Genomic DNA, 18491 nt, shown 5'->3' with positions numbered 1-18491 from the left:
ACCCGAAGGCGATTTGTGCCTTCAGACTGCGGCGGGTGAGAGATAAGCAGCCACACTTTGGATGGAATCAGGGCGATTTCGTTCACGGGCGGAGCAGGTAGGATGAATGTTTTTGTAGGTGAGTGCAGGATTAGAGTCACCTGTCATTGCCACCTCTTCCGATTTCAGGGGGTGTGATCACTTTAGCATTCACTCAGATGACAAATACTCATTGAATACCTACCATGTGCCAGGCACAGTTCCAGGTACTAGAACAGTGAACAGATTGTCCTACCGTCATAAAAAAGTACATTCTAGAGGGGGGAGCGGGGGAGGGCGTAAACTAATAAATATGTACTATGTCAGAGAGTGTGGCAATAAACTACCCATCACAGTGACTTAAAAGGACAAAGTTTCTTTCTCACTTACACTGTGTGTTCATTGCATGACAGCTGGGGGCTCTGTGCACCTTTGCTCCGGAACCCGGGCTGCCTGGAGAGCCATGACCTGGAGTATGGCTAGTCCCCACGGGGGAGGGAGAAGACAGAGTGGTGGATTGCACGCTGGGTCTTCAAGTTTATGCCTGAAATTAACACATGGCCCTTCTACGCACATGTCACTGGACAAAGCATGTCCAGTGGACATGGACATGGGACGGGGTGGCATCCAACTTCAAAAGGTTAGGGAGTACAGACATACCACGTGTTTGGGAAAATCAGACACACTTTGCGGGCAGAACTGCCCCAGATGATGCTATGAAGACAAAAATGCAAGGTAGAGGGGATGGTCTACGGGTAGGTGGTTTCTGCTTGATGTGGAGGGTCAGGAAAGGTCTGTCTGATAAGGTGAGATTTGAGGAGAGATCCTGAGAGAGGGAGGGCCATTTGGTTGGGGGTGGAGACTACTTTCTGCAGAGGATACAGCAAGGGCAAAGTGTGCCTGGCATGTGTGAGGGTTTGCAGACTGAGGTGTCTAATGCGGAGTGAGCAAGGGGAAGGCTGTAGAAAATTAGGTCAGAGAGGTCACAGAGTCGTAGGACACTAGGTAGCACCGTATGACACGGGCGATAGCCGTTGCAATTTTTTGTGTAAAGACGAGCTAGGTTTTAAAAGGGTCCTTGTGGCTGCTGTGGGGGCCAAGCAGGGAGCAGTTAAGAGGTTTTTTCAATAATCCAAGTGCAGTCACGGGTAGATGGGTCATGGCCAGGTTCTGGGTATAGTCTGAAGGTAAAGCCAATACAATTTGCCAGTGTACGGCTCCAAAGAGAAAGAGAAGAGTCCAGGCTAACTTCAAAGGTTTGTTTCTTCTAGTAATCCCTGGATATACATGAGCATTACCTTGTGTGGTTTTCTAGAATCTTCACATTTGGCAATATCACTGTAGTGTATAAACTGTTCCGTAAATGAGTTGAGATTCGGGAGGCCGAGTGGAGATCTGGATGCTGGGCGGTCAGCTTGAGCTAGACACCGCCTCAGGGACTTATCTCCCCGCATTGGCCTGATATGTGCTGTCCCTTAAGGTTCATGATCCAAGTTCATGTATAAAACCAGAGAAATGAGGGCGCCTGGGTGGCTCAGTGGGTTAAAGCCTCTGCCTTCGCCTCAGGTCGTGATCCCAGGGTCCTGGGATCGAGTCCCGCATCGGGCTCTCTGCTCCTCGGGGAGCCTGCTTCCTCCTCTCTCTCTGCCTGCCTCTCTGCATGCTTGTGCTCTCTGTCTCTCAAATAAATAAATAAAATCTTAAAAAAAAAACCCAGAGAAATGAACTTCATAATTAAAATTATTATTAAAAGAAGCTTATGACTGAGTCATCCGCACCTTATCCCACCTTTCCTTATCCCTTCCTCCGCAAACCTTAGATCACACCATTGCAAAAAACCCATCTATTACAACACAAGGTCTATCCTCAGTGGACACTAGTATAATGATACATCACCTCCAGTCCTCCGAGAAATTGTCTGAACAGAAATCTTAATAAAACAACATCGTGATCTTCTTCTGAATAGCGTGTCCCCTCTTTCTCCGCACGCTGTCTTCCTGTAACATGGCTCTCCGCATCACTACCACCCAGTAACTGGCACGAGAACTCCCTGCCACACCTGGGCCTTCTCATAGGTCTTCTCCAGTGGAAGAGAGCATAGGCTGAATGCAAAGTTTGCAAACTACCATAAGGGAGTGAATGACTAAAGGTCAATGCTATTTTTGAAAACGACATTTTTGGTATAAATGCTCAAAAGCATTTATTCTTCCAACCCATCTTCTTGAACTTCTATATGTGCCACTGGTTCTCAGGTTCTAGACACTGAAGACACAACCATGAATAGAATATGTAAGGAATTCTTATTTTTTTTAATTTTTAAAGATTTTTATTTATTTATCTGACAGAGAGAGAGACAGTGAGAGAGGGAACACAAGCAGGGGGAGTGGGAGAGGGAGAAGCAGGCTTCCTGCTGAGCAGGGAGCCCAATGAGGGGCTTGATCCCAGGACCCTGGGATCATGACCCAAGCCGAAGGCAGACGCTTAATGACTGAGCCATCCATGCACCCCATAAGGAATTCTTATTGTTGAAAGCCGAGAAAGCATAGAAAAGTATTTTTAAAAGATAGAATTTCCACTAAAACATAACTGCTATGAATATTCTGGGGCCGTCTTTTTCTAAGCGTACCTATCCTTCCTATCCTTTTCTTTTCTGAATAAAATTTATAACTTTGGACATCTATAATACATTAAAAATTTTTTTCTTATAAAAATAAATCATAGCAGATTACAGTGTTTGTTGAATGAATTGTTTACAGAAACAACAAATTACACAGAAGCAAAAAATTAAAAATGAAAGTCACAGATAATACCACTACTAAAAGACAGTATCACCATTAATAGTTTGGGTTATTCAATGTGGTTTAGAATAATCAGCACATTTTTACAAATTGCTCCATGACAAATGATTTACTTTTTAAATGAAGACTTTCTCTTTTTTTTTTCTATTTACAAAAGCAACATGTCATTGTAGATATTTTGGAAAATACTGAAAATGACAAAACTAAAAGTCATTCGGAGTCCCACACCCCAGTGGCAGTTCTGTTTTGAACATTTTCCAATGGTCAGGAAGCAAGAATTCCTCTTGCCTTCCATGGTCCTTATAGCTGGACATAAGGCAGATTAACAACAGGAAATCAAATTTAATAGCATACATACAGGGAATCCACACAGACATGGAAATTCCAAAGACAGGCAAAATGAGGTCTGTATTTCATTCTGAGCTAAGAAGGGGAAGGGCCTGGGACTTCAGAGGAAAAGAATGTACTTCACAGGGTGATAAGAAGAGCAGATGATGCGTAATTAGATATATGCCCTGCCATACAGATGGGTCACCCAGATAAAATTGATCTCTGCTTATTAGGACCCCCAGTTTCAATCCTTCTACATAGTTAAGGAAGGGACAGAGATTTCTCTTGAGCCTGTAGGGTCTTGACTGCCTTCAGCTCAGAATAATCTTCATGCCAAACTGGCTCGTCTTGGGTTGGCATGTCCTTAGTCCCTACATGAATCTTTTTGGAGACTTTTCCAGTCTTTTCTCTGAGCAGTATAGTATAGTAGGTTGGTTAAGAACCTGGGCAAGTTACTTAACCTCTCCGAACCTCAGATTCCTCATCTATGAAACAAAACTAGTAACACTCACTTTGAAAGATTGGTGTGAAATTTAAATGAAATAAAGCATTTAAACTACTTCGCCCGTGTCTGATACATAATAAATGCTCAATATGACTCTTACTATTTTGCAAGACACTTCTACATGGCTGGTCATCCTTCGTAGGTACATTTTTGTCATTTTTTAAAACTTAACTACATATCATTAAATTTTAAATCTTGAGACAATTTTGAATTTTTGGAAAAGTTGTGAGTAAGATACAAAGACCTTTTTCCTCCAAACCATTTGAAAGGATGTTGCCAATTCGATTCCCCCAACACCCCCGAATATCATAGTGCACATTTCCTCAAAGAGAAACCTTCCCTTCTAGAGCTCCAGTTCCCAACAGCAACACTGGGAAACTAACATTGACACATTGAGGTGTCATGTTGAGACACTAGTCAAGTTTCTCCATGGCCTGATAATGTACTTTATAGCAAAAAGATTCAAGTTCAGAACCACATGATGCAATGACTTCTCCTATCTCCTTAATCTCCTTCAGTCTAGAATATTTCCTCTTTCTTTCCTTGACTTCCATATCCTTGACAATTTTAAAGAATAGAGACCAGTTATTGTGTAGAATGTCCCTCCATTTGTGTTTGATGTTTTTTCGTGATTAAGTTCTACGTCTCTGTCAAGAACACCACAGAAGTGATGCTATGTTCTTCTTGTTGGATGCTACGAGCTAGCACACCTGCTTTGGCTGTAACAACCCAGGCTGGACCACCTTCCCACACAGATACCCTGCTCATCTCTCCTGGGCTCTGAAATCCTCTACCGAGTTACCTCTCTGCAGGGATGCCCTCTTCTCCTTGCCTAGACTCAGACACCCCACACACGAGGCTATCCCTTTGTAAGAACAATCCCCTTGCCCCATGTGGGCTCGGAAGCCCCAAGAGGGCTGCCTCCCCCACCCATGCCCAATCCTCAACCCACCTGGGATCCAGCAACCTGCCCTGAGCCATCTACTCAGCCTGCTTTTTTGGTTCCGACGCTGAGCCAAGCCAACCCTCTTCATCAACACCCAACACCCTACACCAGGCCTTCCTCTCAAGCAGATGCCCTCCTTACCCCAATTTTCTGGTGTTCTAATTCTTCAAAGATTTGTATTATCTCTCTCTATATCAGTTTTTCCTCAAACTATAGAAGTCTCTGTATATATTATTGATGGTCCATCAAATACTGTTTTCATTTCAACAATAGTGTAAAAGCACTTATACAATAAAATATAAGCTTATTTGGTTCAATTGGGATGTTTGTTTTATAGCCACACTCTTGTCATTGGTGCTTTGTGTTTAAAATTGGGTGGGCACCACGTGACCGTTAATGTGGCAATATTCAACTTTTAATGTGCTGGTGACCTTTAGATCGGCCTTCCTGGCATCAAAATAACGAAAACCATCTTGCTTTCTATTGGATGAAAATCATAGTGGATTATCTTATCAATGAGAAAGCTAAAGTTGCTCTTTTTCAGCGATAAGATGCAATTACGTTTAGTGTCTTAATGTATTTAATAAGTTGGTTTTGATCTTCCATCATCAAAATAGCCATGCTACTTTAATTGTCACAGGCTAATGAGAAAAGCTGACTTAACACACAGATGATGCGTTCACGCAAAGTGAAGGCCAAAGGAATCGGGGCACCAGCATAAATGAAGTTTTACAGTAGTTCAAAAAGAGAAAAATGGAGAGAAAATTGAGTCATTACAGGTCTCATGGTAGCCTAGGCTGAATTCAAAAGAAGCTAGGCAAAGCCGTCACTTAATTCAGATTAGAAGCAGATGTGTTGGTTTGACTCTATGTTTGTTTGACATACCAGCTTGCAAATATTCTCCAGGAAGCCTTTTTTGTTAGGAGCATTCTGGAAAAATGAGCTGTCAATATTATATTTTGGAGTGAATCCTTCTTTAGATCAGTTGGACCAATTAAAATAATCAACTGATAGTTTCACATGAGTAACCTGATGGGCGGAAAAATTATAATGATAATGATTGTGAGTCAACGACTATCCATCACTTTCAACATCAAATATTTAAGTCAACAATTGAAAGATAAAAGGCAAAAAAGCATCTTCGTTTGCTTTTGTAATGACATGGATAAATTAAACCCAACACTGGCTATTTAGTCTCAGCAAAATGTTACCACTTTTACACTAAATTATTGTTTTTTATTTGAATTTATCTGCTGATGTCATTTTTATTTAATTTGTAAATTTGATTTGTTCTTATAGTTTACATGATATTTTTAAAGATTTTATTTATTTTTTGACAGAGAGCATTGTATGTGAGAGATGGAGAGAGAGAGACACACACACACACACACACACAGAGCACAAGCAAGGGGAACAGCAGAGGGAGAGGGAGAAGCTGACTCCCTGCTGAGCAGAGAGCCCAATGCGGGGCTCCATCCCAGGACCCCAGGATCATGACCTGAGCTGAAGGCAGATGCTTAGCTGACAGAGTCACTCCCTTATAGTTTTTTTAAATTGCAAAACCACATACCATAAAATTCACCATCTTAACCAATTTTAAGTGTGCAGTTTGTAGTGGTAAGTATACCCACACTGTTGTGCAGTGGGTCTCTAGAACTTTCTCATTTTGTGTTCATATAGCTTTTAGCGAGCTAAGAGTATGCGCTGTGAGCATTTATACCTAATCATATATTGGTACATATTTAAGGAATGATATAATGAGAATTACTTAAGCCAACATGGGGGAAATTTCAAGAGAACTTTTTCCATTGGGGGAAAAAAAAGTCTGAGGAACACTAATCAATATGGCAACTGTCTTTCAATTTAAATGTCTGCTTAACCAACCCTCCCCCCTTTTCCTTCCTGGCTAGAGAGCTTGGAGTGAGCTGTTTTGGAGATGACAGTGATACCTTGTTTCTTGAAAAAGCAGAGCCGGGGAGAGCATAGCAGTGTTCCCGACCTGAATTCAAAATTTCCTTTTTAATAATAGGTATAATATGAACACAATACTGCCTTTCAAATTACTTTTCAAAATAGTTTCAAATCCATTATCCTATTTTTGAGGCCCCATGGTGAATCTCTAAAGTTAGTTTCCTTTAATGTCAAACATCATTGCCAAGTTTGATACGTTACACCTTTAATCATCCTTGCCCGTGCTGCTGAAACTTGCTCCTTAGCGACCTGACAGTGGGAAGACGGCTGTGTCCAGGGGCTGGGATTGTTCTGTGAGTCGACTGTGGTCCAGGCCTTAGTAAGAAAACAAACGAATGCTGATGATCTCCTCTGGAAAACGAGATGGAGGTGTTTTTAGCTTAAAAGCTCATGTGTTGACTCTCCTGAGGCTTCATTTTTAAAATGAAAGATTTCTTGTTGTTGTTAGGATTTGCTATTTTACTTTTCAGAAATAAGAAAATATTCAAAGTCCCCACAAAGAATCACTAGTTAAGAGGGAGAAAGCAAGAAGGGCAAGAAAGGAACACTTACTGAGAACTGACTACCTGCCAGGCACTATTCTAGAAGATTTCTGTCATCCGTCTTACCTTATCCTGACAGTCTTCCTGGGAGTCCGTTCTGTCGTCTTCATTTTAGAGCTGAAACTCCGAGAGAAAGTAACTCACCTGAGGTCACGCAACTTGTAAGTAAGTGAACCGGGGCACGCACTCAGGTTTGTCCGATTTCAGAGCTGCTCCATCTGCGCAAACGAGAAACTTGTTAAGACGCTTGTTAAACTTGGCCAGACAGACTCAGCGCGGTCAGTGCTCTCTGCCACATACTTTGCTTGGGGGAAATTGGACAATGCCAATATTCACTCATGGAGAGAGTTCCCTTGCCCCTTCCAGCAAATTATCATTTTCTGCTTCCCCACTTCGTTATTTGTAAATAACACTTGCCAAACGGCTGGCAGGTTCAACTTCCAGCATTCCCCACTCCCTACTTAGCAGAGTCTAGAAACCCATCTGCTCTCTCCCAGTGGATCCCAGCACCGGCCAGGGCTCTGCCTTCCCAGATCACTGGAGGGTACAGTGTGAAAAGCACATCCTTCCCTTCCCTTTCACTGCAGTACGGTCTGGCCCTTCAAGGGATGGACGTAGGCTGTCTTTAGAGAGAGCTGTTGTATACCTTGCAGACTGCATTGGCATTTATTGGTTTGTTTTTTATTTTTTAAAAGATTTTTATTTATTTGAGAGTGAGAGAGAGCACAAATTGGGGGGGGGGTGGCGGGAGAGGGAGAAGCAGGCTCATCTCTGAGTAGGGAACCTGACACGGGGCTCCATGCCAGGACCCTGGGATCATGACCTGAGCCGAAGGCAGATGCTTAACCTACAGAGCCCCCCCAGGTGCCCTCATTTATTAGTTTAATACATATACTCTGCAGTGCTTTTCCATACTTTCCCGTTTCTTACATTGTGTCTCCTAATCTTGGATCTCACCCACATGGTGGCTTATAGGGATGTTGAATATTATAATCAAAAGGGTGGGTGCAGGGAGGAGGAATGAGCAAGCCTTCTGTTTGTTAGGAAAATGTCCAGTCTGCTCGTTGGAGACACCTTGAAACGGCGTAGATGTGAGCTGAGTGCTGGGTCATAGGCGAGGGTCAGGGGAAAGGGCACAGTGGCTCCATTGCTCAGCATTTACCATGTACTGCCTTGACTTGGTCTTCTCACGTGTCACATCTCATCCTAGATTTTAAATAATTTTATCTATGTCCTAGATTTATTTATTTATTCATTCATTTTGGAGAGTGAGCGAGCAGGGAGAGGTGCTGAGCACGGAGCCTAATGCAGGCTTCAGTCCCATCACCCAAGAGTCAGATGCTCAACTGAGCCACTCAGGCACCCACAGCAGCCCCCCCAGCCGCTATGTCCTAGATTTTAAACAATTTGAAGGCAAGAGTCATGTATCACTCACCTTTGTGCCAAACATAGGACCTTGTACACAGTAGGCATTTAATAACTAATTGTAGTTTGGTTGCTGATCTCTAGCTACTGCTTAGCTCCCACTGGGTGACCTTTCTGGAACTAGCTTTGAATACCTGTCTTATTGGAAATGGTAGCATGATGGAACCAGAACCTTCATGCTTGCCCTGGGACTTCTGCTTCCAAGTGCCTTTTGGACCAGGAACTGTATGCTGGTATCCAAAGACCTTAGTTTAGAATCTTGAATTTTAAAAAATCTGGATGTGGGAAGGCCCTGTCCACCCAGTGTGGACCACCCTCCCCCCCCTTCAGTCACCTCCCAGCCTGGTTGAGTGCCTGAACTTGGTGATACTCTTTTGCCTGGGAGGGTTAGTGCATGAGACTTTTCCCAGCGTGGACACCAGAGCTTAAGTTATTTCTTCAGACATTCATTTTTTATTTATTAGGGTCAAAGGTAAGATGACGAGTGAAGGGGCTGCCAGGGCATCATCCAGCAGGAGCACTGGTGCTGGGCATCCTGGGGGAGGAATGCAGGGGCGCGGACGGGAGCGGGGAGGGGGGGTTGGTGCAGCTGAACAGTAAGCACCATTGGACGGTTGCTCAGGGAGGCAACTGCACAAGTCGTCCCCAGTGCAGCTCTTTTGCCCCAACCTGGTTTAGAATTGTCCTGTGTCCTTGGAGTCTGTTGTGAATGAGCTTCCTGTTTTGAAAAACAATGGGAAGCTAGAATGGGAGACGTTTTCTTTTAGCCACAAAGTGAGAACAATGAAAATAGGACTATCCTAGTTGATCATTACTTTCAGTGTTGTAACCACAAAAATGGGAAACTTCTCTTTCTAGCTTGGGAGGATTTTATAAAATCTCCACATTTTGTGCACATTTTGAACGTAAGACTTTCCCACCGCAGAACCCATCTGAGAGGAATTTAAAGCTCAGGGATGGGGCTGCTCTCTGGAAGTTTCTGAGTAACTGAACTTTGCAGATAACAACAGATTGGAAGATAGAATCAGTTAATCCCTGAACTCAAGGAACCCTTGGCCCGTATCCCAGATAACACACCATGCTGAAAATCGGTGGGTCCCCAGCCTCACCTACACGCCTTTCCCCTCTCCTCGGAAGAATGCCGCTTTTGAGCCCCGCCAGCCTGGGAGCGTGGCCTCCCCGTTCCAGTCGATGCACGCAGGGACAAGTGGCCTTCCGTGCAGGGCGTCGCCTGCAAGGTGGCAAAGCCCAGGCAGGTACGCGCCGCCCAGCTGCTGCTGAGCGACGAGGCCGGCCGCCGAGCCCCACGCCAGCTTGTTCTAAAGCAGCCCTTTTGATAACAGCGATTACATTTCCCTCACTAGAGCCTTGGGCTGATTGAGCCCCAGCCAACTTCTCCCGGTAACAAAGAGGAGGGGAAAGTAATCCAAACACAGGTTTTATTATAAAAACCAGGGAGTGAGAGAAGTATGTTTATTCTGTAAGATAGCACACCTGCTCGGTGCCCGGGAGGCTCGTTTCCATCAGTTGCCATGGCAAACTCATTCTACTTCAAGGCCATGTGGCTTTGTTTCCTTTTGAGGTCTGGTCCTTGTCCTACCTTTTCTAACAACTCCAACACAATGACATGCAAGCCTGCGACAGCATAATTGATTTCTCCTTGCCTCTCTCCACGGTTTACATTTGCGCCGCGCAGGACGGAGGCTCCCTTCTCCTTTGAACTCGCAGCTCGCCACGCAGGCCTGCCTCAGAGAGCCATCCTCATTAACATTCCAGGTCCCCCGTCCCCGTCAGCCATAAACAAGCCCCGCATCAACCGCCTCCTTCCTTCCAGTGTTACAAATGAGTGGCTCGGTTCCATGTTTTGCTGCCGATCCAGGTGCCCGGGCGCTCCGTGCGGGGCGAAGAAGCACGCGGGAGAGGCTAAAAATAGAACAGCAGTTTGGACGCATACCAGAGCAGCTACTCCATTTCAACTTGCTTTGCACACTAAGCCTAATGGGATCCATCAGGCACGAGTTCTCTCTTTCGTCCTCCGCCCCCCGCCCCCCTTTCCCCAGCTGCCTCCTACCATCAGCGCCTTCCTGGTGCACAGAGCACAGGGAGGTCAGGCAAGGGACAAGAAGTGTGTGCCCTCGTGGTTTCAGTTGCACGTGCTGGGAGATCTGGGGGCGGCAGTTATTTATTCCTTCCATACGAGTGTTTCCAGAAAAGACCAGGCAGGCCCGGCACATGGTCACCTTGACCCAGGAGGCGGAGGCTCGCATATCACTTCCTAAACACTCCGGGGAGTATGACCTGGACCAGCACTCACATGCTCCTTGAGAGGTGAAACGGGGAGCTCAGCTACGCTGAGTGTCCCTCTCCTAGGTCCCACCTGTTTGGCTTGAGGCGGAGGACTTGGGAGCAAATGCCCAGTCACAGACGGAGGGGCTGTGGCGCATGCGGGGTGAGCTGGCAATCCGGGTGCCCAGGGTCCGTGACAGCGTCCCAGCTCCCACCAAGTATCCTAGGATTCTCTCTCTCTTTTTTTTAAAAGATTTTATTTATTTATTTGACAGAGAGAGATCACAAGCAGGCAGAGAGGCAGGCAGGGGGGAAGGGGGAAGCAGGCCCCTCTCTGAGCAGAGAGCCGGACACGGGGCTCGATCCCAGGATTCTGGGATCATGACCAGAGCTGAAGGCAGAGGCTTAACCCGCTGAGCCACCCAGGTGCCCCCTGGGATTCTATCTGAAAGCTTTTCCCAATAGAAAATTGAACAACAAATCAGTATGGAGTTAGGAACATGCTATCCTGCTGGGCACAAGGCCTCCCCAGATGCCAGCTCTGTTGACTGGGCTTGGCTCTTGGGTGGTGTCCGTGTGCCTCCTGATAAAAGGGACCTTTCCTGCAGGCCCCCTCACCCTGACTCAAAGGAGAGTGATCAGGATCCATACCTTTCTCGTTTCTTCACCTGAAAGGTGATGCAGGTTTTCCAAACAGTGATGCATTATTCCAACAAGTTGCCGCTCTTGTCCAATGAGGACGGCGGGTAAAGATGACTGTTACAGGATTTCGAAGTAAAAGCATTTTTCATTGTCCTTGCTGTGGAGTTTGGCCAGATAAAACTCAACCAAAATTGATCTAATGGCAGATTTTATCTGTAAGCTTCGGGAAGGTGCCAAGATCTTTTCAATTGTGCTTCGGTTTTATATAATACTAGTGTGAAATAAATAAATATGCCAAAACGACTTCAGCAGAAGTCACACTCCAGCTAATCACAGCAGTAATTAATTCCCCAAAGAGTCTCCCCCAGAACAAGTTGCAACATGATCGTTTAATCCTCCAGCCACCAGAGGACAGAGGGACGACTTCCCTCAGGCCTCCTGCGTTCATGAGGCTCAGTTTACCTCCGGGAGATACTGGGTCATTTGTGGAACAAATCTACCATCAAAAGCCAGAAAGCTTTCTAGGTTTGCCAGATACATGTCAGCAGACTAGACACCAGGCTCTCTGGGTTCTAGTCCTACGGTGAACTTAAACAAGCCATGGTTTTGGTGGGTCCCACGCTTCCCATGCCGAAAACTACACTGCAGAGGTGCGTGGTTTCTAGGGTCCTTTTCAGACTGAAAATTCCAGATGGTTCCAGAAGGCAATGATTCAAGAATTAAATTTATTTCCGTGCTTTCTTTCTTCCTTTCTGGTTCTTCTTTTTGTTTATTTGGTTGGTGGGCTCACACAGAGCTATTTATCGTGAAAAGGAGCTCATAATTCTTCGGCAGGAGAGGCATTTCTTCTTTGTGGTGTTTTCCCACAGTCTAACCTTCCTTCTCTTTTCACTCACCACGAGGAGGTGGGGCTCCCTGATTCTTCTTGGTTCATTAGGAAGAAACAGAAAGATCCTGTGTTTTGAGAAACTCTTTCTGGATCATTTCCCAATGATCACAGGACTTTGCAGTCCCTTTGGCAAAGGTGACGGTGACAAGGGGGTGTTTGGCCAAGTGGTGGAGATGGTTAATGAAGTGGCTGAGGCGAAGAAAAATGCTCTTGGCAAAACATCATGAGACAAGGTCTGGAATGCTCAGAGCGGAGGGCTTCCCTCCCTGGCGGAGAAGACAGAGGGAAAACTCGATCTCTAAATAGGTTATTTATTTAAGAGGAAAAAAAGAAAAGAGAAGCCACAAGCATCATTTTTCTGAGCACTGAACTGAGACCTAGCTAGTCTGACACTCAGACCGTGGCCGGACACCGAGATGCCGCCGGATGACAGGTTAAGCTGAACTAACGAGGCATATGTACATTCGGTCCCTGAAATTAAAAATCCTGTTTCAAATTCTAAGTTGGTCACTGAACGTTGGATCAGAATCTCACCTTGCATTCGGCATACCTCACCCCTACAGTCAGTTTCCGTCTGAATAAAGCCTTGTGGCCAAGAGGTTATTTTTTTACCGAGTCAGCCTTACCCCACATCCTCCCCCGAAATATCCGCAGATGAATGCACACACAGGGATAATGTCTAAATAAACCAAGTGTTAATCTTCGGGTCGGTGTTCTAAAATAGTTGTTAAAATTCCTTTGATGTCTGTGGTCATCAGATTGCATAGAAACTTCAAGGGTCAAGCTTTCATCACCTGGCCAGGTGTTTTGTGTGTGTGTGTGTGTGTGTGTGTGTGTGTGTGTGTGTGTGCGTGTACTTTTGTTTTGTCTTTTTGCTACCACGGTCACCAGCTCTAACACTTTAATGACTTTGTGGGAACACCAGGGACAGTGGCTGAGAGCCCAGGACAGGTCCCTGAAGGGAGGAAGGGTCCCAGCCTCACATTAAACCTTGGCAAACTAGAACAATTTCAGAGAAATAATTGCTGACGTCATTTTACTTACAATTGTTGGAATCCTTCATGATGGTGTCCCCTCAAACGAGAGAGTCCCACCGGGTCTCAGACGCTACAGCACTAAGGGTGCTGGTGACCGCCTCACTTCAGGTAATGGTGACCTCAGGCAAGCTAGTGGTTTCCCTTTTCCTGTTTTTATAAACAGACATTCACCTCACCGCCCAGTAGACATCTAGGTACCACACATGAACCCGGGTTCTTTGCAATTCATTGGCAAACCTTCTTATTTGGCGTGGATGTTTGTCTTTTCCCTACGGTGACATACGAGGGCTGAACTGACAGGATGACGGTCTTGTTTCCCAGATGACGGAGACAGGTAACAGGAAACAGTCGCTCTCTCCCCCCACCCCACCTTAAAATCTTCGTATTTCTTATTATTTAGGGCATAATTAATGTCACCCCACCAGCGCTACAGCCTATGTACATTATATAGATATTTATCTTATACAGTTGTTTGTTTCCTTTGTTTAATTTTTTGTTTGTTTTCTTGAGATCAGATGAGCAAGAAACAAACGTTTCTAAAATGACAAATGTGAAGGTGTTGCTGAAGACATTTTAAAAAAAGCGGAAAATGTCCCTGTCAGGAAAACGTAGTTTTAGCCTCTGGGCGATGTAATTATGAAAACTCAGTCATTCCTCAATCGGGTATTTAGAACTTGGGTCCCGGACCTTAAACCACTTAGGGCCCAAGAGATACTTTCATCCACGTCATTTTAGAAGCGAGTCCTCGGGGTTTCAGGCAAGTGACAGGACCTGCTCAAGGTCACACAGCTAGTTAGTGGGAGGAGCGAGACAAGAGCCCCAAGCACCCGTCCAGCCTGCTTTCTGCCGCCGCCGTTGCTGCCTCCCGTTCCTGGATACCCTTCGGTGGACAGCCAGGCCCTATTTAGAATATATTTATAACCACGGTTGTGTGTTGTACGGAATGGTTTTGCCAAAAAGTTCTACTGCAAAAATAAAGCTTAGAAGATGACATTAAAAGGGATTGTTTAACTGTCTGGCTCTAATCCTCTCCTATGGACGAGTCGGATACATTTATCTAATAGGACATCCAAGCAGCTTTCCCGAAGCAACTGCCCGCATCACTAGGAATTAACACACATCCATTTCCTTTGAGATAAGTAAAACACGATCTTACAAAAGAGTAAACATTTTATTATTTGTACACGAACCAGGCTGATCGGAGGACCCACGAGCATCTGGCTAACTCACAAAAGTAGCTTTAAGCGAGGGGAGGGAGCTGGGGTCGTCGATGGCAATGTCATCTATATGATCTACGGGCTAAGCAGGGAGAGACCCAGAATGGACGCATCAGGCTGTTAGGAGCAGCGTGCCGGGGGGCGGGAGGGGGCGGCGTCATTAGTGGGGACTACAGAACAGCCACATCCTCTGTCTGAAAGGCAGGGTCTGTGGAGGTCTCCAGGGGAAGAGGGGTCTGCAGGACAGGTCTCCTGGGGTGGGAGGAATCCTCTGAGAGGGACCGCGAGGGGACATGTTGTCGGACCGGGATCCACCCCCCCCCCCCAACTCCCACTGGCACGACCCCAGGGCTCTGGGCACGAGGGGTCACAGGGGCACCACCTGAAGCGTGGGCAGGGGCCCCCGGGGAGGGGCTATGTACTCCTCTTCCCGGAGCAGCCGCAGCAGGATGTTTTTCTTATTCTTGGGCCAGCTGTAGATGTGAGTGTTCTGAAGCCAGGTGGGCACATGCTCCTAGGGGAGAGAGCACAGCACCGGGGTGAAGGCCTTCGGAGAGAAACCGGGATTCCAGATCCCAGGCCCAGTTCCCAAACCTCCATGGCTTCCCTTCACGGGCGCGCCCTCCTGCAGTCTCCCGGGAGCTGTGCCGTTTGGCTTTGGGAAGGGGTTAGCACGTGAGCGGCGCCTGGCTCCGGTGTAAGCTGCAGACCTCGTTACGGAAACCACATGTGCGCAGCATTTGCTGTCAGCCTTCCAGGCTACCTGCCCTGTGCACTTCCACGTGCTTTTCACCACCCTCACATAAAAGGGGTAGGACACAGGTCACGCAGAGTGATGTGAATTCCTTTGTGGCTTCAGAAGAAGTACGCCAAGGCTATGGGCTTGATGTAATTCATTATCCTTTCATTCCAGCCACTCAGATCTGGCCTGCAGTAGAAGGAGCCCACCAGATCTGGGATCAGGCCAAAAGCAGAAACTATAAGCCTGGGATCGTGAGGGTGCCGTCCCAGACTGCCCTCACGGGGTGGACATTCTGTGGGGGAGACAGACGATGAATAAGGAAAATAAATAGCGGGTTTGACGGTGATACATACTGTGGGGAAAAATAAGGCGGAGAAAGGGGAGAGGGAGTCCTGGGCAGGGCGGAAAGGCTTGCGGCTTTAAGTGGAGTGTTTAGGAAGGGTCTCACTGAGAAAATGAGCAAAGACCTACAAGAGCGGAGGGGGCCAGCTTTGTGGATGTCTGGGTCCAGGCAGTGCAAAGGCGCTGTGGCAGGGGCGTGCCTGGCCTGTTCAAGGAGCAACAGGCCAGTGTGGCCAGAGAAAAGTGAGTGAGTGAGATGGAGGAGGAGAAGAGGTCTGGAAGTAGAGAAGCCTGAGTCAGGGCCTTCTAGGTTTTCCTCTGAGTGGATGGGATCCCTTCGGAGGTTGCAGAATAAGCTCAGAAGCAGCACCTGCGACAGGTCAGGCATCGTGCTGGTGTGGATGACACCCAAATGAAAAAGACGCAGCTACTGCCCTGAGGAGTTCACGGCCCAATGATGGAACGTAAATGAAGTAAAGAAACTATTTTCCAGGCAGGGGTGTACCAAAGGGGCAGGAGGTGGGAGCAGTCTACCTCGAGCACAGGCACCCAGGGGGTTGTCTGAAGAAGTTTCATAAGCATTAATGAAACCAAGTCAGAGTCGGTCTCCTTTTCCATCACCGTGCGCCCGCCAGCCCTTCCAGCCCCAACCGCAACCCCCTGGCTCAAGGCACTATAGCTAAGAGAGCTCAAAAGAGGAACAAGTTAGTATATTGGCAAGGAGGATGAGAGGTCAGCGGAACCTAGGGACTGGGTGATAGAAGGCTAAGCGAGAGTTGACTACACAGAAAAGTCAGGGAAGGGCATTGCCAGCAGGGGGAACAGACAGTGCAAAGGCACAGAAACACGAAAGAACGGGGCAGGTGTGAGGGCATGCTGAGACAGTCCAGTATGACCAGAGCATAGAGTCCCTGTGCAGAGGGTGGGGAGAGAAGACTGAGCAAGTGAGCACAGCCCTCTTCTAAGGGGCCTCATCTGTCACGCTGAGAAAAGTGGATAAAATCCCAGCGTCCGTCAGAATCCACCACACAGTTTCTAAGCTGGAGCGAGACAGATCAGTTCTGCATTTTGGATGTTCCTCTTCCATGGCAGAAGAGAGGGTGGCTAGTACAGGATCAAAGGAGACAGGGAGACCAGCAAGGAGATCCCGCAGTGGGAACAATGAGAGCCTGGGTGAGGGATGGAAATGCACGCGGTCGCCCAGGGTGCGAGCATCGGAACCTGAGGTCGTCTCAGGGTGCCTCTGCCTCCTGCCCCATGAAGTCTCTGCAGTCCTGACCTTCAGGGATCCTCCCAGGTACAGCTGGACCTGAGCTCAGGGTGTTGTGGTCTGAGTCTCAAGACAGTCATGACACCTCTGCCTGCCCCTTGCCAAGCCTGGAACATGGCGTCAGATGGTTTTTGTCCCCATGCCCCAAACTGCTAGAATGTTCTTTCCGTGTAAAATCCCTCATATGAACCACAGCAAAGTTCACTTTGGTAACTCTGTAGATTTAATTCCCGTCATCTACAGATTTGAGAGCTGAACTCTGTGCACCAAAATACCTCTGTGGCCAGTCAGCAAAAATTGTCCATATCTTGATTTTTATGTATGAGAGATAAGAAGTATCAGATGAACCGTCTTTTTTTCTCTCCTGAGTTAAAACACAAACTACTTCTCTGTGTGTAATGGCGGTTTGAACAATTAGGACAGAGATGGCCCAGCAGATAACACCTTAAAACCTTCCTGATTCATGCTGCTGAGCTGGGTGCTACAACTTGTGGATCTTTCTGGTAACACTGTTATCTCTGAGAACTGATACAGAGTTCACCAGCTTTTCCCCTGAGAAGCCTAGATAACAAGCACACCAAAGCTTGAATTGGAAGGTTTTTGGCTTGCTTATTTCTTTGTTTACCTTCTTAGCATTGGGGAAGAGCACCGGGATGAATCTGAAATTCATGCTTCCTTGTTTGATGAACTCGATCTGCATCTGGAACAGAAAGAATTTGAAGGTTTGAGTTCAGGAATGAAGGAGAGTTAATGGCACCCAGGACGCTGCAAGCCCCCATAGCATTTTTATTCTGATTTCCTTGAGTGCCACACACCGAGGCTTTTAAGGTCTCCCCATTACACATGCATGCCAGTCACTCCTTCGTGAATCCTTTATTGAAGGCCTATTAAAAGTCACACTCTGTGCTAGACTTCAAGTTTCAAGGATTAGGATACCTTCTAGGGTGTGCCCAGCTGGCTTGTACCAGCTCACAAAAGCCAGTCGTATGTATCCCTTCCTAATTCTGTGTTTCAGGACTTTACACTGGTAGCTTGAAATTGACTATAATGAGAGTATTTATAAAACGGAAATGGGGAAATGCTACAAATCAGGATTTCTTTCTTTTTGGGGTGGGGGTATGGAGACTAGTTTATCAGAGCACTGCTGATCTGATTCCTCTCCTCCCAAAGCCAGCAGATTGGTGAGCAGGAAGAAGGATACACTGCCAACCACATTGCAGTGTGAAAAGTAGAAATAAATTGCTGTGGAAACCCAAAATGGGGGCCATCCATTTCTGCATCAGTGATTTGAAGGACAGTTAGGAGGCATATATCACTTAGATACTGAAAGACAAGAATTTGGTCTGGGAGAGGAAGCAGGGGTGAAGGGAAGGGCATCCTCAGTAGAGGAAACAGCATGAGCAGATGTCTGGAGGTTTTGAAAGAATGTCGGTGGGGTTGGGACCAGCTACCTGGGGCCCAGGATGGGCTAGGGAGGGAGTGGGAGATGAGGCTGGGGGTCTGCTGTGAGGAGCTCTGCCAGCCACACTGG

General features: G+C 46.6%; 2 protein-coding genes across 6 annotated transcripts in view; one reads left to right on the top strand and one right to left on the bottom strand.

The window, feature by feature from the left end:
- Positions 1-18491, top strand: part of LOC123941676 — a 91006-nt gene that overhangs the window by 62694 nt on the left and 9821 nt on the right. The window lies entirely within an intron of this gene.
- The window catches only part of TRAF3IP2 (TRAF3 interacting protein 2), a 42089-nt gene continuing 38152 nt past the window's right edge, over positions 14555-18491 (bottom strand). For 3 of the 5 annotated variants that reach the window (XM_046005100.1, XM_046005102.1, XM_046005101.1), the window contains 2 exons: positions 17586-17660; positions 14557-15120 (listed from right to left, as the gene is read on the bottom strand). In XM_046005100.1, the coding sequence (XP_045861056.1) occupies positions 14974-15120; positions 17586-17660 (222 nt within the window). In that variant the 3' untranslated portion in view covers positions 14557-14973. Of the gene's footprint in view, positions 15121-17585; positions 17661-18491 lie in introns of all 5 variants that reach the window. The other 2 variants (XM_046005099.1, XM_046005098.1) reach the window with 2 other exon arrangements.

Source organism: Meles meles, chromosome 5 (assembly GCF_922984935.1).
Source record: "Meles meles chromosome 5, mMelMel3.1 paternal haplotype, whole genome shotgun sequence".
Lineage (NCBI taxonomy): Eukaryota > Metazoa > Chordata > Mammalia > Carnivora > Mustelidae > Meles > Meles meles.
The sequence above is the reverse complement of the archived record's forward strand: the minus strand, read 5'-3'. Positions and strand labels throughout refer to the sequence as shown.